This window comes from Setaria italica, chromosome V, assembly GCF_000263155.2.
Source record: "Setaria italica strain Yugu1 chromosome V, Setaria_italica_v2.0, whole genome shotgun sequence".
Classification (NCBI taxonomy): domain Eukaryota; kingdom Viridiplantae; phylum Streptophyta; class Magnoliopsida; order Poales; family Poaceae; genus Setaria; species Setaria italica.
Genome location: NC_028454.1, coordinates 32,925,157 through 32,949,013, shown reverse-complemented (window position 1 = coordinate 32,949,013; position 23,857 = coordinate 32,925,157). Strand labels below are relative to the sequence as shown.

Genomic DNA, 23,857 nt, shown 5'->3' with positions numbered 1-23,857 from the left:
TGCCGCTGGTGAGCTGTTGCTGTCCCTAGGAGATGCTGCTGCTGCCTGTGCGCTGGGCCGGCAGGTGCTGTGAGCCGACGAGCTCTCTGGCCTGCTTCGCCTGGACCGGAGGGGCACCTCCGCGTGGTGGGTCGTCGCCTGATGCTGGGCCGAGCGTCGGTGCAGGCCTGGCAGCAATCCAGCCTGGGCTGCCTCCGGCTACGGCCTGGTCCGGCTGCTGCGTCGGCGTGGACCGGCCTGCCGCCAGCTGCTGCTGGCCCGCGTGTGCGAGAGGTGCCCGGTCGCAGTCGCCTGCTGCGCGTCCCTGCGGAAGAACACAGGAACAACTCGAACTCCAAACCAAAAATACTCCCTCGATACCCCACGGATCAAAACAAAACCCATTGAAGCACCTCCTCAAGAGCTAATAGATCCAGGAAAAATAACTCGAAAGCTCAAGAATTGCTCTCGAATTTTGGAGAAAACCGAACGCCCTTCAAAACGAACCGGTTTGGAAAAACTCAAATTCACGCTAAATTCGTGAGGGATTTAAGGGATAATACCAAAGTTGCTCAAAGGGATCCTACCAACAAAAAACCCCAGCAAATATTAACGGATTTGGAGCAAGAACGAAAAATCCCAAAAATACCTCCGAAAATCCCGAAAAAGATAGATTTCCGATTCGAAGAGAATCGAACAAGATGGCACAAAATTGATCTTTAGATTACTCCATTATATTCGGTTACAAGCAACTCCTAATCTACTCAAAGCTTGGATGGTAAAAAGATCACATCAAAAATCCCTCGTCTCTTTCCCTCTCTCACCTCCTAAAAACTCTCACCAACAAAATGAGAAGCACACCATCAAAGAGTCTAAGAGATGTGTAGCTGCTCCAACAACCTTCTCCACATATATATATAGGTATCTGGAAAATGATCAGAATACACTTATATGAAAGCATACAACTCAAATACCCTTGTGGGTAAAACCGTCCAACTTTTATCGGTACATCGGACGGACCTGACACCTTCATAACTTCGCTTCGCCTCGACGCAAGGTTTGCGATGATGCCACGCATCCTTCGACTCAACGCCATCTGACCACACCGGACTCGTCCCCCAGTTTTGAGATCAAACCCTCTTACACACGCCGCAGGCGTGACTCACCCCTATTTTGAGGCTAAACTGGTCAAACCCTCTTGCATGGTACACTCGACGTGACTCACCGATGTCGACGTGTCCAGCCTCCGCCAAGCCTTTGACGCCTCCAAGTCTTTCGCTCCCGCTCCCGGACCGCCTACTCGACTCGCCTCCATCCCGCTTGACTCGACCGACGCCGTCTCCATCCCATTCATGTACTCTTGCTCTTCCGTGCACCATGTGGATCGCCTATGACTCCGCCCGAACTCCTCGGGTCTCTCGGTCCAAGTCTACTCGTGTCCACCCTTCACAGCTCTAGTTCATCGGCATGAACCTTTCGCTTGACCTTCACCTCATGTCATCGACCACCATATCGCTTCCTACACCTGCACATCACAAGCTAAGAGACACAACACGCATGATATATTTTATACACACCACAACACAATTCACGCAATACCACACCTCTGGTTAGTTGTTAGTATAATCATGCACATATGAAATATGGATTCAATCGGAAAAGTCACAAATCATCCAATCAATCGCTCGTCGCAAATAGACCAAGGTACACATTTTTTTTTCTTTGAACCGTTGTCTGATTCTCTAGTTCACGTGTCGAGCTTTTTTTTTTTATTTAGCTAGCCCGGTCGAGGTGGCATGGAATTTCGTCCGGATGAAAGCTCGCGAAGTCTCGAAATGAACGGATTCAGATACGAGAACGGATCAGGTGCACCCGGCCCTTGGGGTGCACCCAATCTGTCTGTTCTCACAGTTGATGTAGTAATGTCGAGCAGACAGAATGGTTTACTCAGACGTTGAATCCAATGCGCCACAACCAGATTGGAAACATACCAGATCATTGGCAATTAGCCAACTACAACAAACTACATCCAGTACTCGGCGGCGGCTGCCGAACTGACCCCGAAATTTCCACCCATGCAATGCAACCATCATCCTCTTGCTCCAGTGACACCAAGTTGACATCGTCGCAATCGTCCTATGAACATCACCTAAAGGAGATTAACTAACCAAGCTGCTGGAGTCCGCGTGAGAAATCGATGTCTTGCACAAGGAGCACGCCTGTCGCTGATGGGAGGGTGAAACAGATGCGTCACCCAGAATGACAGCCAACGACATTGTCTGAATGTTTCTTCTGCCAATGTTCAGTCCAACATAGACAACCCACCAGCTCTACTGCTTTTATGCCGCCAAGTCAACCTTTGTATTCTGACACGAGCTACATTTCTCACAACCGTAGGCAGTGGCAATGTTTCGAATGGTTGAACGCAATATAGTAGAATGGAGGAATTGTGGTGATTATGAATGGTGTAAAGCCACAGCCATCTGCTGGCCAGAAGGCGCCTTTTCTACAACGGTGGCACCAGAAAGGAACGCTGTACAGCTACTCTGAATTTTTTGGTACAAACTAATGTTATCTGAGGAACTCCTCGAGCTAACGAAGTTGCTGAGTTCATGGACTAACTTGGTAACATGCTCATGCTTCAAGCTGTCTGCATTTCGGTTCAGTAGATTGAGCCACGACATGGCAGACGTGTTCTGTATCTTGCCCTCCTGGTGGAACCTGCTGACACAGGAGATTGCCGCCATCGTTTCTCCTTGTACCAGTTTCAGGCAAAATCTTTCCATTATGACTGGTGCAGGCGGGGCACGGTTGTGGTGGCACAGGTAGCGCCATAGATCATCCAGCAGTTGTTCCTGAATAGTGATAAACAACTTGGGTGAGATACACGAATCGATTCGTGAAGCAACTACACAGGAAAACAATATGCTTTGCAAGTGATAGCTGCTAACTAACTAATGTACCTTCCCATTCCTGTAAGCGTCGAGTACCATGCGCAGGTGCCTTCGCTCATCAAAATGGTACCCTTTCGATAACATCTCACGAAACGCATACTCAAAATCATCCCACCTTTGTGATGCAGCGCAGGCCTCCATGAAAGTATTGAAAGTAAACTTGTCAGCAGTTGCGGTTTGGCTCGAATCCGCTTTGCTCCTTATCCTGCCGTTTAGAATATCCTGGAGTAGATCCTTCGCGTCTTCAAGCATTCCATGTTCCAGAAACAACTTCAGCATGATGTTACAAGTCACGGTATTAGGTGAACAGTAGCTGCACATCTCGTTGAATATGTATTTAGCATTTTCCATGCTGCCATTGTCTATGCAAGTTTGAATGAGTCCTGTGTAGGTAACAACCAGCGGTTTGTTGGCAACCTTGCATATCTTCTCAACCTGCATTGTAGTTTTCAACGGACAGAAGTTAGTGAGACAAAACAAGCAGTCTGAAGGCATAGAGCAATAACAGACAGATGGCTCTGTGGTTCATAGACAAAGAAGTGGTACTTGAGCAGTGACATGAAAATAGTTATCTGACAGCTTTTATGAGTTGCTATGACCACGAGCTCGGATATTATCTTTTCCTGTGCTGCATTACTTGTTTAGTTAAGAGTTCTATTCAGTAGGATTTGCGACTTTTCTCAAATCAAAAGATCTGCAATTGAAACTGGAGGATCAGAATAGGTTCAGAGCCTAATTCTAGCCTTATGTTACAAATATCTAAGGTAACAGCTCAGAACATGAGCCTACTACAACAAAAGTAAGGTTTTTGCAATCTTGCTTATGCATCTATCAACAGTCTTTCTTTGTGTAGGCAGAGATGCCTTGAAACACTATTTTCTATTCGGTCAAACTCTATCCATTGCAGAAAACAGTGTGTTGTATATTTATAAGAAATAATTTAAGTCAACACAATATAGCCCATTGCTTCTAAACCTAGTGTGTAATTTAAGTAGTTATTATCCTTCAGTCTGCCCAATGCAGAATGACCACAGCACATTTTAATTTCTGTGTCAACAAAAGCTATGGCATGTGAATTGCATATTAAGTAGATTTTGAAAGTACAAACCTGGAGAAGTGCTTCTTTGCACCGCCCTCCACTGCAAAGGCACCGTGCAAGGTCATAATACAGACTAGCGGAACCAACGATTCCACGACTTTCCATATCCTTCACAGCCATTACTGCTTCATCGATCTTTCCTTCTCTCCAAAGTGCATTTACAAGAACTACAAACAGCAGCAGGTCTGAGATGTCTATTGTACTTTGTAACATAATCAAGTTAAAGTTGTAGGAAGAACCTTTATAGTTCAGAGCACCGGGTATCAATGATTTCTCCAACTTATTGAAGAACTCATACACCAAATTGTACTTTCCACAGACAAGCATTACCTGCAGTACAAGAAAGTTAAAAATAGACTGAAAAGGGATTAAGCCACATAAAGAACAGTGCCAAAAATACATAAAAAAGATATGATACTGTGGAAATCAGACAAGCAAGTGGAGAAGCAATAACATAAATCAACGAATTTCAACAAGAAAAAACTGCTTAGTTATCATCAGAAAATAATGAAAGATTTGCAGAAGCATCAGTCAGGACCAGCATAGCTGGGTTTCAGACGGACAGCACGAGAAATGAGTGTCACATGATCACATGTAACATCAAGATTAACATACCTCCATAACAAGACCATATGTTGTATTTGTTGGGCGAATATTCTTCTCTTTCAACTGTTGCAGTACCCAAAATGCCCCTTCCCATTGCTTTTGTTGCACGCAAGCATTTAAAACCTGCAAAGCGGTAGAACCAGTTAATGTACTGCTGAAGATCAAACGACCAATAGTTCTAAAGATGTAGATGCTGTTTCCAGGCTTATCAAACCGCTTGCACATGAAATTTGCTACAAAAGCTACTCACCGCATTGTATACAATGAGGTCTGGTTCCAAGCGAGGATCCCAATTCTGAAGAGGGCCCAATTTGAACTTCTTCCTAGGAGGAGAACGCATGCAATCAATCACATCAAATAGCTCATTGACAAGACCAGCTTGCCCAAGAGTAACAGCGATACAATGATAAGCTGCCATATCAGGATACGATGACAATTGGTTCTGCAAATGACATCTGAATAAGGTCAGATTAGGTCTAGATAACCATAAGGCAAAGATGAGAACTCTTTTTCTTCTTATTTTTTGGACAACAAAGATGAGAACTATTTTTCTTCTTATCTTAACAAAGATGAGAACTAGCTATACCTGCATGGTGTAAAATACATTCAATGCCTCGATTGGTCTCTTTGCCTTTCCTAGAACATCAAGAACTGTTGTGTAAATATACCTACATCAGATAGATAACATTAGAACATCGCATGCATTTCATATGCTAAAACTATATTTATTTAATGCAAAATCGTAAGGCCATTGGAAGGTACCCAAGAGAACTTAAATAAACTACTTTAAGCTTGCATCCAAGGCTGCACATCACGTTAATAACAGTAGCTAGAATGCACAGCATCAAAGAAGAGGGTAGCATATATGAGCGGCCATTACCTGCTCTTGTAGGACTTGAACCTTTCACGTGACTCAAGCCATTGAACAACTTGCAAAACGCGTTTCCAATTTCCGTATCGACCCAACATTTGAACAATCCTTAGGATTGAGTGATCAGAGAATTTGATTTGTGCATCATGAATCATTTTGGAGAATTTCCACTCTGGAGTATTGACATCTGTAGCATTGAGCCTTCAAAAAATAAATAACCATAAGGATTGCTAGAAGTGATTAAGTTCATAGGCGCTATTTATCAAAAAAGATTTGTGCTCGTCATTTGTATGGGAAATAAATTTCAAAGCCACTCAGCATGATGATATTTAATGTGAATGATGATAGTAAATGGTCACATCCGTGAATATAAGAAAGTGAAGAATTGTAAGGAAAGTAAAATAAATCAAAACTGAGAATTGCAAAGAATGTGATGCTCATGCTAAAGATTACATATGAACCAGAACCGCGATGAAGGTCCAACTTTTCCAAATTAAAGAAGAGTAATATGTTAAACACTTCAACTTAAACCAGATAACTCAAGCATTTCAATAAACCAAGTATATGGAAGACTTACTGACTAGCTAACTTCTGTATTCTCTCTTCCATTTCCATCCGAAGAATCCGTGGCCTATCCCTGACATCAGTGAATACCTCAAAAGACTTGAAAGCAGCTCTATCATCAAAGTATGTAGCTTCAGTGTCCCTCCTAACATATTTCCCCATATTAACATTTGCTCCTCTCTGCATTTGAATTTTTCTAGGTTTATCACTCTTCAAACTATCACTTGAATGGCTATCATGCTGAGGCGTTGACTTCTTAGAGTCTATGTCAATCTCTCCTAACCTACACTCTACAAAGTTTCTCCCTGAACTCTCTACTCTTTGCTGGTGTCTTTGAACTTTACTGTTGGCATTGACCTCGCTATTAAAAAATGTACTCTGCCTGGGATATTTGAAGTCACGACTACTACTTGTGCTAGTAAAGTCTCCTTTTCCCATTTGAAACTTGGCATTCTTTGATGAAATGCTGTTATTCGGAAGGGCAGAAGTCCGAGGTGGAGTATACGGTACCTGCCCTTCCAAATAACTCCCTGCAACTGACTGATTTTGCCTGTTCCTCACTGACTGGTGTTCAGACATACTACTGCTAGTATCTTTGACCTTCAAATGTGATGAGAGCTGCCCATTGCCTCCATCTCCTCTCGTGTCACCACAAATTATTCTTCTTTGCACATATTCTTCAACCTCTCCTTGACCATGGCGGTTATTTTTTACATCACCCATTGCTCTTCTTTCCACGAATCCAGTAACATCCTTTTGATTATCATCCTTCGCCAATTTCACTACTCTACCTATGTCACTCCTTCTGTTCCTCCGAGGCCCCTGATTCCTTTCAAAAGGTTTATTCCTTGCATCACCAGACCTCCCATCCCCATGTCGGTCACCATCACCCGTGAACCTTCTTCTCGAGCTCCGGCTATCTGAATCGCTGCCATGTAAATTCTTGCTCCTGTCCAACTTAACCGACTCCATGATCTTCACATAGTCCGTGAAGGTCGGGCTGAACGTCAGCTCCTTCTCGATGTGCCGCAGCTCCGACGACCCGGCGCCGGACTCGCCACCAGCCACAGCACCGTCAGTTCTTGAATCAAGAACCCGGCCTCTCTTCCTCGCCAAACCCCAGCGCAGTGGCAACACAGAGACGCTCCTCCCGGGGACCGAGAACCCGCGACCCTGGCTCGAATTAGGCTGCGGGGTGGGGAGGAGAGACCCGCAGCCACTCAAGCTGAGCAGCCCCATGCTCGCATTCGGCGGCGGCGCCATTCCCCACGGGCGGAGCTGAACCCACTATTGCATTGCTTTTTGCAGAAAAGATTCCCACCGAGAAACTTAACAGGAGAGAACCATCAGGCAGGAATCTGAGGCTCCACAGCAATCAGAAGAAGCGGGGTGTACCTGCCCCTGCCCGCGAACTAGCTCCGGCGTTATCTCCTCCCGCCTTGCCGCCTCGCTCGCCTGCTTGGACTACGGAGGAAGACTGGAAATGAGGAGGATTAGATTGACGAAGGATATTTACGGATGGGCCATTGGGCCGATTGGGCCGAAGAAGGCAGAAGCACAAAAACTTCGGCCGTGTTGGCTCCTAGGCCGAGAAAAAAAAAACTCTATATCCAAAATAGGGCCTAAATTTTAGCACTGGACAAGCGATGGAAAATATCACTCCATAGCAATATAAGAAAAATACATCTGCAACGTAAGTAAATAGCACATGAAACAAAAAATAAACACGTCTACAGCATCCAAAATGTGCGTTGAAACAGCCTCTTTACTTTGTAAATCTTGGACCGAAAATTTCCGTCGTAACATTGCATAAGGTTTCATGCAACATCTATTCAGTGACGGAACTGAGGGGTCCGACGGGGCCATGGCCACCCCAACAGTCCGTAGTCAACTGTTAGCTTATGAACTCTTATATGCGCAAATTAGGTCGTAGGTTACAAGGGTCAATCCCAACACCTCATGTACGTAATCAAATGGAACACCGGTCATGTATTTTGCGTTCGAAAACCCACAGTTTGCAAGTCGCGATGTTTCGTTTACATCTTGTGACACGCTGACAAGACCTCGCCCAGTCGGTAGTCGCTCGTCGCCCGCGTACTACTGGACTCTAGCTCTACGACATGCTAATAGCCAATGCCTGATGGCGTCATTGCGCCATTGACGACGGGCAAGCAATGGCTGTGGCGGCGTGGCTGCGAATCGCAGAGGGCAACATCAACGATGGTGGGCAGCAGGCATCACAGCCAACCCTCCTGCTTTTGATGTTCCTCCTCCAACTCAAACCAATACAAGCAAGCTCTATTTTCCTAATTCATATTGGCGTTGCGTAATTAACTACTATAGTTACGGCTAGCTATTGCATGTTTATGTGGACAACGAAAAAATGGGATAAATTGTTAATTTTTTGAACTGGCGGTTGTTTGATTTTCGTTTCGGTTCCACCACTGCATCTATTGATAATATTAGTTTAGCAAGAACGAAATGTTACAACATTTAAAATGTGATACCGGAATATAAAAATCAACAATGCAACCTCAAACATCAACTAAGTTGCAACATTTTAAATGTGACGCCGAAATATAAAAAATCAACAATGCAACATCAAACCTACGATGACGTGACCCCTCCCATCTGCATATGCGTGGTTGCTCAATGCCAAACATTTTAGCCAGGCGAGATACGACGGACTCTACGGTGACCATGGTACTCCTTGTGATCTACAATTTCGCTTCTCTACAGTCCAGACAAGTAGACTACGAGTGGGGTGTTTCTCTTTCTGCTAGTAGTACAGCCGAACGCGGTTTTGAGTACACAGGGGCAGAAAAAGAAAAGAAAAGGAGAGGCCCGCGACCTAGTGGAGACGCAGTACAGTAGTGGGGGAAGGGGGATGCCTCGGCAAGCCTCGACGCTGCCGGCGCCGCCACCGGAGCGCGGCGAGATGGCCGAGGTGGTGGAGGCGGACCCGGACGCGGAGGATCAGGAGGAGAGGTGGGCGAGGCTGCTGCCGGAGCTGCTCTCCGACGTGGTGCGGCGCGTCGAGACGTCCGGCGCCGAGCGGTGGCCGGCGCGGAAGGACGTGGTCTCCTGCGCCTGCGTGTGCCGCCGGTGGCGCGAGGCCGCCGTCGCCGTCGTGCGGCCGCCGGCGGAGTCCGGCAAGATCACCTTCCCCTCCTCGCTCAAGCAGGTGAGGACGGGAGCCGCGGTCTGTGCTAGGCGCTCGCGCGCATGCCAGTAGGGTGCTCGGTTGCTGGTGCCGATTCGGTGTGCGGTGGTGGGGGGTCTGTGGACTGTGTGTATCTCTTGTCATGTCGATGATTTTGAGAAGGGTTCGGGGTCGATCCAAGATGCGATTTTTGTCTTTAGATTCGTGATTTGGCGAAGCTCCTGTGCTGAAATGGGATTGAGGCGTCGGATTACGGTAGTTCTGTGAGCTTTGAGGGACGAATTTGGTCACGGCATACCTGTTGTTGCCACAAGACGCTGAGATTTCTTACTCCTGCCCTGCTAAATTTAGGAGCGATGGGATTAGTAGATTTGTCTTGTTTTATAACTTCAATTGGTTTGATACTATTTTGGATGAGAGATTACGGAATATAGCTTGTCAGTTGCCTGCTCATATGTAGTTTTTCTGCTCGGTTTCAGTGAGGCTGGTTGGCCCTGGGTTCACGAAATATTCCACAATCAGAAATGTCTAGTTATTGATACATATGAAACTTTTTTTCCATAGATATTAGTGTTTTGGGCGAGTTTCGGGGTAGTGCTCTTCTGCATCTAGGTATCTTTATTACTTTTTAGCTACTTTGGTTGTTTAGGATTCTTGTGGGAGAAATAACCTGGCAGATGGATTGGATACTTTTCCTAATGTACCATCTGTTAGCTATTTTGATATGTGCATAGGCAGCTATCTAGATATTTCAGGACTTCAGTTCCAGAAGTTTTCCTTGCAACTTTAGTAGCATAGTGTTTCTTATTTGACATCAGTGTGACAGTGTGCCTAAATCACCATTTTGTCAAAACACAGCCAGGGCCAAGGGAGCTCCCAATGCAGTGCTTTATCAAGCGGAACAAAAGGAACTCTACATTCCTCCTCTACCTTGGCTACGCAAACTGTAAGTGCAAGATTGATGCGAATACCATGTTGATTTTTCTCATTTTTACCTCATGTTGCATATTTATACATTAACCTGAAGTTCACTTTAAGAGAGTAAAATGTGTTTTCATGGTGCATTCTTTCTAGTGGAAATCTGGCATGTTCACTTCCATAACTGATTGCTTCTTGCCTTTCAGACCATTGATTGGTCCAACATGATATATTTATTTTGCCTGGACCACGTGATGCATTTTAGTTTGGTTATTAATCTGTGATGATGGAAAAACAAAGTAGACTGGGTAATGAAATAGAATTAGCAGTCCATGAACACTACTAGGATAGTTACTTGTAGTCCTACAGCTTAATCATAGCACTAAACATTTATTTGACCAGCTTTTACCCTCAAATGCTCAGTGATGAAGTTTGTGTATAGCCAAGCTAATTGTTTCCTTATGAGTGATATCTTCTCAACCGAGGTGCATCTACACCTAAGCTTAGGCACTCTTACACTTCAAAAAGGTCTCAGAGGACACGTAGTGATCATATTTTTGCAGAAATTTTTGCTTTTGTTTATATTTGAACATATCTACATTTCTTACTTTATGTAGAATTTTTTGAAGTGCACGACTGCATACTCCAAACTTGGTGTATATACACCTAAACTTTGTTTTGTATGTTTCCATGGACCTTTCACCGTAACATTTGTATATCAGATGTATTCTTCCTAGCCTTTTTCATCATCAAATATGCTTAATGATCACTGCATATTGTTTGTGTCTGACAGCACCTATGGATAAAGGGAAATTTCTCATGGCTGCTAGAAGATTTAGGCGAGGTCCACATACTGAGTACATTATATCCCTTGATGCAGAGGACCTATCACAAGGGAGCAATGCGTACATGGGGAAACTGAGGTGAGGTCAAAATATGATTCCAGAGTTATCCTGTACCTTCCATGTTCATTCTGTACCCTGCGTACAAATTGGTTGGTGAAAGTGGCATGTTCGGATGCAATTAGGTGTCACACACACTCCATGCATTTAACAAATGATTTCTTTTTCATAAACATGCCTTAGGATGCACAAACCAAATAAAAAATATAGGATTTATGAGTTCTGGTACCTGTTGTCTTGATTTGTCTTATTCTTCAACTACTTGCTAATATGTTTCAAGTTTTCACGATGCAACATTTGTATATACTTTTGAAGAACGAATCCCTGAACCTGCTAGCGTGCCTTATAGATTACTTGGTCTTAGCGCTTGCACGCATTGAATTCATTGCATCCTTGCAGTTGACTGCTTAAGTTTGCCCCAATATGTCCTTGCTCTGCTGTCGTATTACAAAAGTTCCTTGACTAACTTATGGTTAGATCTCGAAGCTAGCACTTCACTTTCTTATGTTAGGTAGTCATGACACTTTTTATTTGTTTGATTCCTCTGTGCAAAAAGAATAGAATATTGATCTCCTGCTATGTTCCATACTTGAATTAGAACCCTTTTTTACTTATTTTATATTCTACTTCTGCAACCTCTTTAGATCTGATTTCTGGGGGACAAATTTCAAAGTATACGATAGCAAGCCACCATATGATGGTGCTAAAGCGTCAAGCAGTCGATCCAGTCGGCGTTTTGGAAGCAGAAGAATCAGTCCCCAAGTGTCAGCAGGCAACTATGAAGTTGGACAGGTTTCATACAAATACAACTTGCTCAAATCCAGGGGTCCCAGGCGAATGTATTGCGCTCTTGAATGCCCTTCAGCCCAGGAGACCTGGGAAAATTCACTGAAGACGAAGTTCAGGAAGCCCATGGGCCCCACAGCTTTGCGGAATAAAGCACCCCGCTGGCATGAGCACTTGCAGTGCTGGTGCTTAAACTTCCATGGGCGGGTAACAGTGGCATCAGTCAAGAATTTCCAGCTTGTGGCTGCTGCCAACCCCAGTGACCCTGCTGGCACTGTGGATGAGGAAACAGTTCTGCTGCAGTTTGGTAAGGTTGACGATGATATGTTCACAATGGATTATCGGCAACCTCTCTCAGCGTTTCAAGCCTTTGCCATCAGCCTCAGCAGCTTTGGCACCAAGCTAGCTTGTGAATAGCGATACTGTTTGATGCTCATTGTGTTGCTATGTGGTTTGTGGTAGCGGATGCTTCTGTTGTTAATGTTGTTTGTTGCTATGTGATCCGTTCTTTTTTTAGTTTGAAAACATAAATATTGTATGTACTACTATATGTACTAATGTTCTTTGTACAAGAGATGTATCCTGTTGTATTGTCAAAGAGATACTTGTACCAATGCAAGAAGGAAATTGTGTGTTATGAACTTCTGCTCTGAACTGAAGCAAAAGCCTGTCCAATGTACATAAGTTCATGGTGAAGTGATATTCTCTTTTTCCTTCTTAATAAACTTCATCTTGTTTTGCTTACTTTGTGGGGGTACTGAATACTGATGCTGAGTTACTTAGATCTTGTACTAAATCCTTTTGTGCAAGTTCTGAAATCTTTCCAACATCTTGTTCTGGACATAAGTTTATCAGGTCTCAAATTCCATTGTATTCCCGAGTTTGCGCTGGTCTCCATCTATCTCACGGAACCACTGTTGGAAAGATTCAAGGGGGACTGGGGAACGCAAAGCCCCTGTCCGCTTCAGCCCCTGTCTGAACTCTTGAATTATCCTAGTCAAGTGACTTTGTCTGTTACTGGCACTGTTCCTCCAGAAGTCAGAAGTCCAGCATGCATGCTTGGAACGGCATCCATCTGCTGATTTCCACACACGAGACACGAGAGTGACAAGGCAAAACGAACTGTCATACTTTTCCAAATCGCCTGCAGATTCAAGACCACGACGCCATGGATCTATAATTGAGTTCAGCCCGAGCCTCCAAAATTGTGGCGAGAATTTCAGGAACACACCATGCATAATCGATCATCGTATAGTATTGCTAATCGTCCATGTACACGAGAGAGTGCTAAGAAACTAAAAGGAGGATCGATCTGGCACAGACCGGTAGCTAGGCGCTAGCCGCTAGAACTAGGCGTATAGTAGGTGCCCATGGTAGTGCCGCCGCTGGCTTTGCCGACCTCGGCCTCCAGCGTCTCCATCTGCTGCTCCAGCAGCCTCAGCCTCTGGTGCAAGCCGTCCAGCCTCCGCCGCGCCGCCTCATCTGCCAAAACATACAACACAACTACTGAGATCAACCAATTTTCCACATCCATTTCCACGGCCTGATAACGTCCCCGATCAGGGAGCTGCCACGGAAATCCGCTGCCTGATCGACTTGCTAATAATTAAGCTAGCAGCTAGGACCCGCCATCTATCAGTGGTCACGAACTCGATCGTCTGCTCAACGCTAAGGATTAGAGTAGGGATGCGTTTATCGGTCGCGATCTCTCGATCGGGTTGCGTATGTGCGTATACGAACCTAGCTGCGCGACGAACTGGGAGACAGTGACCTCCTGCCCAGCGTCGGTGACGACGGTGGTGCTGCGGGCGGCACCCTCCGCGCGGGGCGGCGGCTTGGTCGACAACGATGGCCCTCCTCTCGTCGCCCGCCCAAGCATGGCGTCAGTTCGCCGTAGTTGTCTTGCTCCCAGCCTCCCAGGCAATGACGATGGCCGAGAGAGTAGTGGCCAGTTAGTTAATTGGAACCTGGAACTCTGGAAGAAACGTGTCAGCTCAACTGGGACGACGCTTTATACACGCGCGCGCGGGGGGACAGGAACTTGGAGAAGGGGTTGGGCTTGGGCCGCGCCGGAGCCCGACCCGGTCGGCCGACCTGGAGTCCTGGACACCCAACGGAAGACGGACGGCGAAGCTCGCCGAAGCGCTGGCCGTCACGATGATCTGTAACCCACGTCACGTACGTGGGTGCCCGCGGAAAGATCAAAAGATTCCCTCCGAGAAATTAAACAACCGGGAACTACCTACCGTTTCAAATTAAAGGTTGACCACCTTTTTTTCGAAAAGACACGGTTGACCTGTGGTTAGTTTCTGCCTGCATTCACTCTGCACCGTCGAAAAGCGACGTCGGATGGGATGGGGTATCGATATCGTATATACGTTGCTCCACCACGAACGAATCAGCTGTATCGTGCATAGATTCATGACTCAAGAAGGTCGGTCGACGATCGACCTGCATGTACGGACCTTCATTTTCACATAGATCGATACATATATGGTTGCGCTCCGTTTGGCCTGCTTACTGGTTCGTAACAGGTTGCTGAACGCAATCAAAGGTGCTGTTTGGTTCGAGCATAAACGTAAAGGGAATCGATTACAGCGGTAATGGAAATCTGATTACGCCCAGGTGTGAGCGGCCGTATCATGGTTGTACTATCCTGTATCGCTTAACAGTGTGACCCGATTACGGAGCAGCTAAAACAAACAAACGTGATCTATAAACAGATCACGTTACACTAAGGTGGTGTTTACTTCACTGATTGGTTCAAATGTAACGTAATTTGATTATTGAAGGTAACAAATCCTATTACATACATTTGATTATGGTGGTTTGTAATCAATTGATATTGTAATCGAATCCCTTCCTTAAATAATATCTGTACAAGCTTGTTACCTCTCCTCCTCCACCGTAATAAGATACAACACCCACACCGTAATCTGATTACGAGTGCAACCAAACAAAAAGGGTAATCACCAATTCTACCACCAAATATATTGTAATTTGATTTCTTTTGCGTTTACGTTACCCTAGCACGAACCAAACATTGTCGAGGTCTAACCAAACGCTACCGCGGCAAGCTGATGATGGACCGCACCGGCAGAGAGCGAGCCAAGCACGGGGAGATCGACCTCGAGTTCAGCATTGATGAGATTCAACGTAACCAAGCCGTGCGAGATCCGAGAGATCTCTCGATCTATCATCATGCTTCATGGTTCATGCGAATTCAGGGCAGTATTTTATTTGGGATCCGGGATAGATCATAGATGGCGATGCATGCTGCCGTGTCCCTTAACGTGAGCCGTGAGGTAGATGTAAGATGTGCGTGCATGCATCCTCTGCATCCATCGTACCTGACTCAGCTCAGGGCCCGTTGCGTCATTGCTTGCGCATGGGCTCCCTGCGATGACCTCGTGCTCGCGTTGACCCCCCGAGTTTATAACTTTATATATTGGCGCCAAGTGCAGCCGTGCATGCTGCAGCGAGCAGGGCCCTCGCAGTCGCAGGTCGCAACGTAATGCTGCGGGGCCCGCGTGTCGGTACCCACGTACATGGTACATCGGCCGCGTACGCCGCGCCGGCCGCGCGCTGCTGACTCGCGTCGTCGCGTCTACGGTTATGAAATGAAATCAGTGAATGCGAGGAGAAGCCACGTGCTGGCTTCCACGCAGAAAGACCACGGACAAGCACTACGTAGAGCGGGCGCGGAGCTAGCTGGACCGTACTGGGCCGCAGAAGATAGCCAAATCGATCAAGGCGCATGCATAGTTGTTGTTGGTCCACCATCATCATTGTGGTGCAGCTGAGCGCTGGTCCAATTCGGCCTGCATCTACAATAACACCCGGCGTAGTAGCAGCAGTACTGCAGTAGGCCGGTACGTACTTTCTGCTGAATTCGCCAACAACGTCTGTCTGCCGAACCGGACACGGCCACCACAAAACCGCATTCGCATCGCCCTGCCGTTTAAGAGGAAGAGCAATAATGATAATAATGATAATGATGATGATAAATAAATGTCTAACTATCTAGTACATCTTAAAGGGCATTTAGCATATAAAATATAACGTATTTGAAAGCAACAATAATAAATGAATGACATTTAGCATATCCAATATAGCACACATCCATACTAGACATGAATGAATTATCTATAAAAGCAATGATAAAGAAATGCCGAACCATCATATATGTCATAAAGGGCATTTAACATATTCAATATAACATGTAGCGCCCGGCATGTCCTACAATAAAAATATGAAAATCTATATATCTTAAAGATCATTTAGCTTATCCAACATAAAGTTTGCATCTGTATAGTATTTTTTTATAAAAAAGGCAAAGAGCTATTTAACTTTTGTAAAATATAGGCGTAGACGCTCGCATATACATACACATACTCACTCCCATGACTATATGCAAGCACATCCTACTTTCTACGAACATTTTTCAGAGATATATAGATTAACAAAGTCACCATAGACGATTTATCATCAACGGGCACGCCACCAGCCATTCCACCAAAAAAAGAATAGTTAACTAAAAATTCAAGCACCAGAGATACTTAAACTTTATGTCATAAACAACATTTAAGATATCCAATATAGCGTCTGCATAGACCAACTTCAAAAGCAACAATATAAAATAATAAATTGAAAATTATTTTTCTAGTAATACAAAATAAGATCGGCTCTTATCGATAGCTCTTATGAATTTGACTTATCTAATGAACTTAACGTCAAAATATTTATGCACAAATACAAACGATTAACACGTTATATGCTATTCCATGAAACATTTTAATTAATAAAATTATTTTTCAGCAACTTTGCTTGTGCTAAAAAGCACAAGATTTTCTTTTTTTAAAAAGGAAAAAACATAAGACAACGCACAACAAGTGATCCTAAAAACACATCGTCATGGAGGAGACAAGAGGGGGCATAATAGGGGTGTTTGGTTTCATGGACTAAAGTCTAGTTCGTGTCATATCGAATATTCGGATGCTAATTATGAGGACTAAATATAAGCTAATTATAAAACTAATTACACAGATGAAGGCTAATTCACGAGACGAATCTATTAAACCTAATTAATCAATCATTATTAAATAGTTATTGTAGCATCACATTGTCAAATCATGGACTAATTAGACTTTATAGATTCATCTCGCAAATTAATCTCCATCACTACAATTAATTTTATAATTACTCTATATTTAATACTTCTTCGAACTAAATATTTTTGATCTGGCTGGAATTCTAGCACCTCCCTCTCCCTCCGTCCATCCTGCAGGCTGCAGTCCCAGCGCGTACCGACGCCTCCCCAAGCTGGAACCGTACTTTACTGGCAGTAATCTTCCCACCCGCCTCGGCGCCTCCTCCCCACCTCGCCCGCTCTCGCTCCGCTGTTCTCCTCCCGCTGTCACCTTCCTCTCCCGGCGAAGCGTGGCTCCCGCGACCGGCCTCTCAGTACCCGCTCCTCCTCCTCCGCGCGCGGAGCGCCGCGGCCGAGCACGGCCGCCGCCGGATCCTCCGCCCGCCCGCTCCGCAGTCCGCCGCTTCCGCTCTCGTGCTGCGGCTAGCGGAGCGGAGATCCGTCCGGACCTGAACTGGGGTTTCTGCTCGCTGTTGGTGAGTGATCCTGGCTTGCTTGGTGTGTTGCCCTGTCTCTCCGGGAGCAGATTCCGCTCTCAATTCGGATCCAAATCTCTCCTTCTCTCGGTTCGGTCGGCTGTGAATTTGCGTGCGGCGTGGTGCGCGGCACGCTGCTAGTGTCTTATCCATCCTCTCGTGATTCAGCCAGTCTCTTCGTCTCCTTCAGCTTGCGAGATCGACATTGGTCGATACCGTAGGAGATAGGACTTCTAGTTTCTAGATACCATACCCAATTAAGGTGCGGGTGCAGTTTGTTTTCGGGAACTTTTGCGTGTTCAATTTAAATTGCTCGCTCCACGCTAAGTCCGCCCCTGGCCCTGGGTGCATCTGGCTCGATTCTGCCCATTCTGGCGCCTTCGGAAGCCGTTACGGCCTGTTAGGTTCCTTCGCTTATTTTTAAGCATGTGTCACATCGAATGTTTAGACAGTAATTAGGGTATTAAACGTAAACTATTTACAAAACCCATTACATAAGTGGAGGCTAAACGGCGAGACGAATCTATTAAGCCTAATTAATCCATCATTAGTAAATGTTTACTGTAGCAATACATTGTCAAATCATGAACTAATTAGGCTTAATAGATTCGTCTCGCCGTTTAGCCTCCACTTATGTAATCGGTTTTGTAAATAGTCTACGTTTAATACTCCTAATTAGTATCTAAACATTCGATGTGACGGGTGCTTAAAAATAAGTCAGGTAACCAAACCAGGCCTGTTGGTGATGTAGTTGTAGTGTTTTGCACTTTTGCTCCATTGCATCGTAGTCTTTGAAATTCTGGACCATATAGTGGGTAATGTATGTCATGTCGAGGTGGTGACTGGTGAGTCACAGTGAGACTTTTGTTTGTTTGTTTGTTGGAGTTTTTATTGTGGTGCTGAATTCAGGTAAATACGAGGCTGGATCTAGATCACAGAATGCATGGCGTTATGCACCAGTTGCACACATTCCACAGATAGTCCCCGGTCAAAGATGCCTTAAAATTGACTCCATGTTTTGACAAAATGAACAGTGCCCAATTCCCTTATAGTGTACTAGGAATCTATGGGATAACAGTGAGGTAATTTTGCAGAAAAACGCCCGCCGCTACATTTGCAAGGAACCCCACGCCGCACCCCCGTGCCGCGCGCCCGAGCCCGACCCTCCTCTCATTCCTCTCTCTCCCTCCCTCTCCCATCTCTCCTCTCCCCGACGCCCTCTCCCGGCGCCTCGCCGCCCGTCGCCGCTTCCCCCTCCTCGCACCCCCTCTCCCTCTCCGCCCTGCAGCGGCAGGCGGCGACGGCCCCCAATGGCGGCGGACTGGTTGTCGGCGCGCCGGGCGTGGGAGAAGTGGACCACGAAGCACGTCGGCCCCTCCGGTCTTCCCTCGTGCCTCTCCGCTTTGCGCTTCTTCAAGCTCCCTGTATCGCCCGATTTGATTTGTAACCGACCGCCGTGCTCTCGCAGGGAAGCAGGTCCAGGCCGCGCTGCTGCTCAACTACGACCCGTCCGGGCCGTCTAGGCTCCTTCCGGTCATGTGAGTCCTTCACCATTCCCCAGGTTATTTTTACTTTACAGTTTTCGTGGTATACCTACCAATAGTCCAGTCCAATACCTTACTGTCGTCATTTTTACCTCTGTCAGTATGTTGTTTCCAGTAAGGATTTGTTGGACATGTATAATCTGTGATACTGGTGGTTAAAATAGTGGATTGGGATGTGTATTTCAGTTCTTGGATAGTTAGGTATCACTAGGTTGAACTGAATGCTTTTTAAATCTCACTAGGAGAAGTTATAGGTTGAACTTAATGCTTTTTAAATCTCACTAGGAGAAGTTATGGGGGATAAGAAATAGTTGGTTATCGCTAGCAATTGCACATTTTTATGGTTGTAGATACGTGTAATGGCCATATCTTCACATGGGAAGATTTGACATAGAATTTGGACAAAATCCCCTGTAACTGAAGGCATATTTTTGTTGGACGTTGAGTTTTGCAACGAATGAATCAGATATTTGAAGGATACCTCTATGCCATGTCCTTGCTTTGGAAGAAAGGAAATATCCTTTTTGTTATGACCCATGAAAGATAAGTTGATGTTGTTGCTGAAAACTTCAGGCACTCTTTTTTTCTCTGTGCAGAGCAGAGCAAGAGGGAACACAACTTACAGCTATTGATATGCGACCATTCCTTGACTTTGTTAAGAGGGGTAATCTGCAGACCGAATTCTTCTCTATTAGGCCAAACCAATGTGAGTATCCACACGGCGAATTTTCGCTGCTTTTAGTGAATTTTTTAAACTTATAATGTCTTCGTTGTGGCCAGCAATTTGTGATTGATAGCTATGTTTTGTAGATTTGGTCACCTCAATCCATGATAACTGGTATTGTGCCCGCTGCGTTAACAGCACAAAGTCAGTAGGCGAAGGAGCTATAGTTATGCAGATTGGAGCTTACTTATTAGTCTGTATGTATGTACCTTCTTTCCAACTTCGATTCGTTGAAACCGGTTGACATATTGTCTAACATATATTTGATATTAATCAGCGTTCTGCCAAAAAAACTATTTAATTCACACTGGTATCTTAATGTATAGGTATGATGGTTCTCTTGCTTCAGCTTCACAAGCAATGGTGGCTGCTGATCAGTTTGCAATGCAGTTTAACCGGAGAACTCACTAATTTCCTCTTAGTATAGTTTGATGAGTGATGTTGGCCTGCGATTTGGTATTATTAGGGATCATAGTGCTAAAATGCATTAAATGACCTTATGCAATTCCTAATGTTACCATTTCCTTGGGTCAGTAGGTACGCTAATGTAATAGTCAAAACTGGCTGTGATACTGATGTTTCTAGTGTGAAGTTGAACAAGCTCATGTTAATAGGGGCATGTGTGGTGCAGCCTATTTCTATCTGAGCTCGTGTAAAACCATAGAAGATTCCAAATCTTGTGAGGTTCATAAAACATGGGAGCTCTATGAAGATGACCCATGCTACACACAGACATAAAACATGAAGTTAGTCTTGGACTTGTTTTTCTTGTTGCAGTAGCTCTATGAAGATCATGCATTTATGTTCCAGATTCGCGACCAATGGGCCTCCTTGACTGAGGGGGTGTTTGGATACGAGGTACTAAACTTTAAAAGTGTCACATCGGATGTTCGGATACTAATTAGGAGGACTAAACATGAGCTAATTATAAAACTAACTGCAGAACCCCTATACTAATTCGCGAGACGAATCTATTATGCCTAATTAATCCATCATTAGCAACTGGTTACTGTAGCACCACATTATTAAATCATGAACTAATTAGACTTAATAGATTCGTCTCGCGAATTAGACTCCATCTGTGCAATTAGTTTTGTAATTAGACTATATTTAATACTTCTAATTAGTATCCAAACATCCGATGTGATATGTCCTAAACTTTAGGGGTGTTTCCCAAACACCCCCTGAGCCAATAAGCTGTAGCTTGTAGGCTATCTTTCACTGAGTACCATCCGGCGTCCACTTTACATTATGACTCATTATCTGGAATCATGTGGCAGTACAACATCATTCGAGCCATGTTTGTTGACAGCAAATCCACCTATATAGGTTAGGCTATTAGGGGAAGTATCCAACTTGATTTCAAATGAAAATGGTTGAACAAAGCAACAGGCCCAAATTAATTTTTGATGAAGGGGCACAAGAGTAATGCGGCAAATCGAGTAGTCAGAGGGGGTTGGTCCTTCTTCCTGCTGACCTTTGTGCAATTTAATTGTCAACTCAAAACTTCGTCTATGCTTTCTGTTAAAACGCGGGCGGGAGGAGATGGCCGGCGGGAGGGGTTGGCGGCGGGCGCGGAGGAAGCGATGCGGAAGGAGATGGAGATGGCGGCGGGCGCGCAAGCAGCGATGTAAATGCGGGAGGGGAACGAGCGGGTGTAGATGCGGCGGCCGGGATGGATGGCCGGCGGGAGAAGATGGCCTGCGGGAGGAGACGGCGGCGCGCGAGGAGGAAGCGATGCGGATGGCGGCGGCCGTGGAGGATGCGATGCGGAAAGGGTGGGAGGGGAATGCGGGAGGAGGAGGCGCTGGCGGTCGGATAGGGGAGAGAGAAGAGGAGAGAGAGAGGGGGGCAACCAGGGAAAAGAGGGAGAGGGGGACCACTTTTAACACATTTGCCACATTTTAACACCCCCTCCATGTGTTTATGAAAAGGGAGGTGTTAAATTTTAACACTTCATCTTTAACACTTGTGTTTGGCAGCCAAAAGTGTTAAAATCTGTTAAAAAGGGGGTGTTAAACTTTAACACCCCCTTCCCAAACAGGGCCTAAGAAAAACAATGAGCACATTTAGCCAAGAAAAAAAATCAAGGTAACTGTAGAGGGACTCGTCCCACTGGCATGTTCACCCCACTGTGACATGACCCGCACGTCAATGAGAGCGAGTCCCCATGGTCTTGCACGCCGTGCGTCTTAGTGCTGTTTCAGACTTTCGAGGTTATGATTAGAACTTTGTACAATCTTAGCCTTCCATGGGAATATATATTCTAGGTGTTATTGCTTAGGAACCACTTGGTTCAACTTGCAGTACGCTGAAAGAGCCAAACAGGGTTGATGGGTCTGTCCGGGGCCATGAAACTAGCAGCGTCTTGGCTGAGCAATCACCTTTCGACTTCAACTACAGGAATATTAGTTTTATTAGTTGTGACAGCCATTTTCGAAGTCGTGGTGTCATATGTAGAGCATGCTTCTTGCACCAGCAAATCCATCTAAAACGTTTAGTAGTCTACTAGGGAAACTATCCAACTTGATTATATTTCAATTAGATCTAACAAAGCAACATGAGCAAATCATTTGGTGAAGGGGCACACGAGCGGTAGTGCGGCAAATCGAGTGGCGATGGAGATATATGTGGCCTTGTCCTCATTGACCTACGGGGAATTTTCTGTCATAGGATACACATGAATGTAAGTTTGTTACCTTTGCATTTTTTGGCATCTCATTTTGTGAACAAAGTTATAAACCAAATAAACTAGAAAGTGGCAATATGTCAATTTGTCAGTCTGGGTCAACGCACTTGCATCCCTCGTGAGTCATAACTGATAACATCCTGGGATAGAGGGCAACCTTTTGGGCTTCAGCTTAAGTGCTTTTCTCCTTTTTCATCAACTGTGACGGTCATTTTCAAGTCCTGATCATGCTGAGTATATTGCTTGCAACAACAAAGCCATCTAAAAAGGGGTAGGCTATTCGCAGAAGTCTCCAAACTGGTGCAAATCAGTTCGTGAAAACATACAGAATTTGAGCACAAGAGCCGCGAAGATTCAGTTCTGATGGCTAAAGGTTGTCGTTTCATAAAATAACTATCAAATCAAAATCGATGTTACCATTCTTCGTTCGGTCAGAATTACGAGGTGTTAAACTTTAACAGTGTCACATCGGATGTTCGGATGTTAATTAGGAGAACTAAACATGAGCTAATTATAAAACTAATTGCAGAACCCTGTGCTAATTCGCGAGACGAATCTATTAAGCCTAATTAATCCATCATTAGCAATTGGTTACTGTAGCACCACATTGTCAAATCATGGACTAATTAGGCTTAATAGATTCGTCTCATGAATTACACTCCATCTGTGCAATTAGTTTTGTAATTAGCCTATATTTAATACTCCTAATTAGTATCCAAACATCCGATGTGACAGGTGTTAAACTTTAACACATGGTTGCCAAACAGGTCCTGATGGTTTTTTTTAGAAATGTTTATTCCTGTGTGTTGTAATTGAAAAATAATTTCCGTTACTGCCAAACACTGTCATGTCAGCTTTGCAGGCCTGTCTGCTAGGATTTTGAGCATGTCTGCTGACTGCGCTAGCTTAGCGGTTGTTTCTATTGCCTCCGGTAGCTCCGCTCGGTAGCTTCTGAACTGATGTTATCATTCTCCGAGTCCATGAAACCTGCAACCAGGCCCTTAATATGGGCAGGCGTCGCCGCTTCCGCCGCGAAGAGAGCAGTGAGCATCTTGTCCCGCTCGGTAGCTTCTGAACTGACCCGAAAAAGGCGCGCCCCAGGCTCTATACAGACACATCATGGTAGTTCCGCCGCTGCTTCAACTAGACACCTCAAGGTTGCTGCGTCCCAACTTTGCTTAGGTCCTTCGTGACGATCAATTCAGAAGTTAGAGATAGAGCGGGTAAAAAATATGAATAAAACTCACATATGTAGTCTTTTATTGCGACTTCATAGTTGGGCCAATGAATAAAACTTGAACATGTAGAGACTTTCACTGCGACCTCATAGTTGAGTCGAATTCAACACGGCCCGAGTTCCATGTATTGTCGCAAAATAAACTTTTTTTTAATTAAACCTTAACCTTCATTTAAAATTTAACATTACCAATTTC

The 23,857-nt window shown here is 45.0% G+C and overlaps 4 protein-coding genes across 6 annotated transcripts; 2 read left to right on the top strand and 2 right to left on the bottom strand.

The window, feature by feature from the left end:
* Positions 1-2,310: 2,310 nt before the first annotated feature.
* LOC101769906 (pentatricopeptide repeat-containing protein At1g30610, chloroplastic) lies at positions 2,311-7,553 on the bottom strand. Of its 2 annotated transcripts, XM_022826960.1 has the most exons (10): positions 7,469-7,535; positions 6,087-7,401; positions 5,519-5,710; positions 5,225-5,306; positions 4,889-5,080; positions 4,648-4,761; positions 4,272-4,362; positions 4,042-4,199; positions 2,943-3,368; positions 2,311-2,834 (listed from the first exon to the last, which is right to left on the bottom strand). In XM_022826960.1, the coding sequence occupies exons 2-10, from the start codon at positions 7,334-7,336 to the stop codon at positions 2,436-2,438; spliced, it is 2,904 nt and encodes a 967-aa protein (XP_022682695.1). In that variant the 5' UTR covers positions 7,337-7,401; positions 7,469-7,535; the 3' UTR covers positions 2,311-2,435. The 2 variants fall into 2 exon arrangements, with proteins under 2 accessions (XP_022682695.1, XP_004969517.1); XM_004969460.4 differs by having other exon boundaries at positions 6,087-7,553.
* Positions 7,554-8,960: 1,407 nt separating this feature from the next.
* Positions 8,961-12,538, top strand: LOC101769503 (tubby-like F-box protein 1). The gene is made up of 4 exons (XM_004969459.2): positions 8,961-9,257; positions 10,095-10,182; positions 10,948-11,077; positions 11,701-12,538. Exons 1-4 carry the CDS (start codon positions 8,961-8,963, stop codon positions 12,257-12,259), a joined length of 1,074 nt encoding a protein of 357 aa, XP_004969516.1. The 3' UTR covers positions 12,260-12,538.
* Positions 12,539-13,059: 521 nt separating this feature from the next.
* LOC101769093 lies at positions 13,060-13,807 on the bottom strand. Its single transcript, XM_004969458.2, has 2 exons — positions 13,583-13,807; positions 13,060-13,324 (listed from the first exon to the last, which is right to left on the bottom strand). The coding sequence occupies exons 1-2, from the start codon at positions 13,719-13,721 to the stop codon at positions 13,179-13,181; spliced, it is 285 nt and encodes a 94-aa protein (XP_004969515.1). The 5' UTR covers positions 13,722-13,807; the 3' UTR covers positions 13,060-13,178.
* A 3,291-nt stretch (positions 13,808-17,098) lies between these two features.
* On the top strand, positions 17,099-20,511 carry LOC101768414. 2 transcript variants are annotated; one of them, XM_004969456.3, is made up of 6 exons: positions 17,099-17,467; positions 18,562-18,847; positions 18,936-19,005; positions 19,608-19,717; positions 19,822-19,932; positions 20,062-20,511. In XM_004969456.3, the coding sequence occupies exons 2-6, from the start codon at positions 18,778-18,780 to the stop codon at positions 20,160-20,162; spliced, it is 462 nt and encodes a 153-aa protein (XP_004969513.1). In that variant the 5' UTR covers positions 17,099-17,467; positions 18,562-18,777; the 3' UTR covers positions 20,163-20,511. The 2 variants fall into 2 exon arrangements, with proteins under 2 accessions (XP_004969513.1, XP_004969514.1); XM_004969457.3 differs by having other exon boundaries at positions 17,125-17,467; positions 19,822-19,936.
* Positions 20,512-23,857: the final 3,346 nt, after the last annotated feature.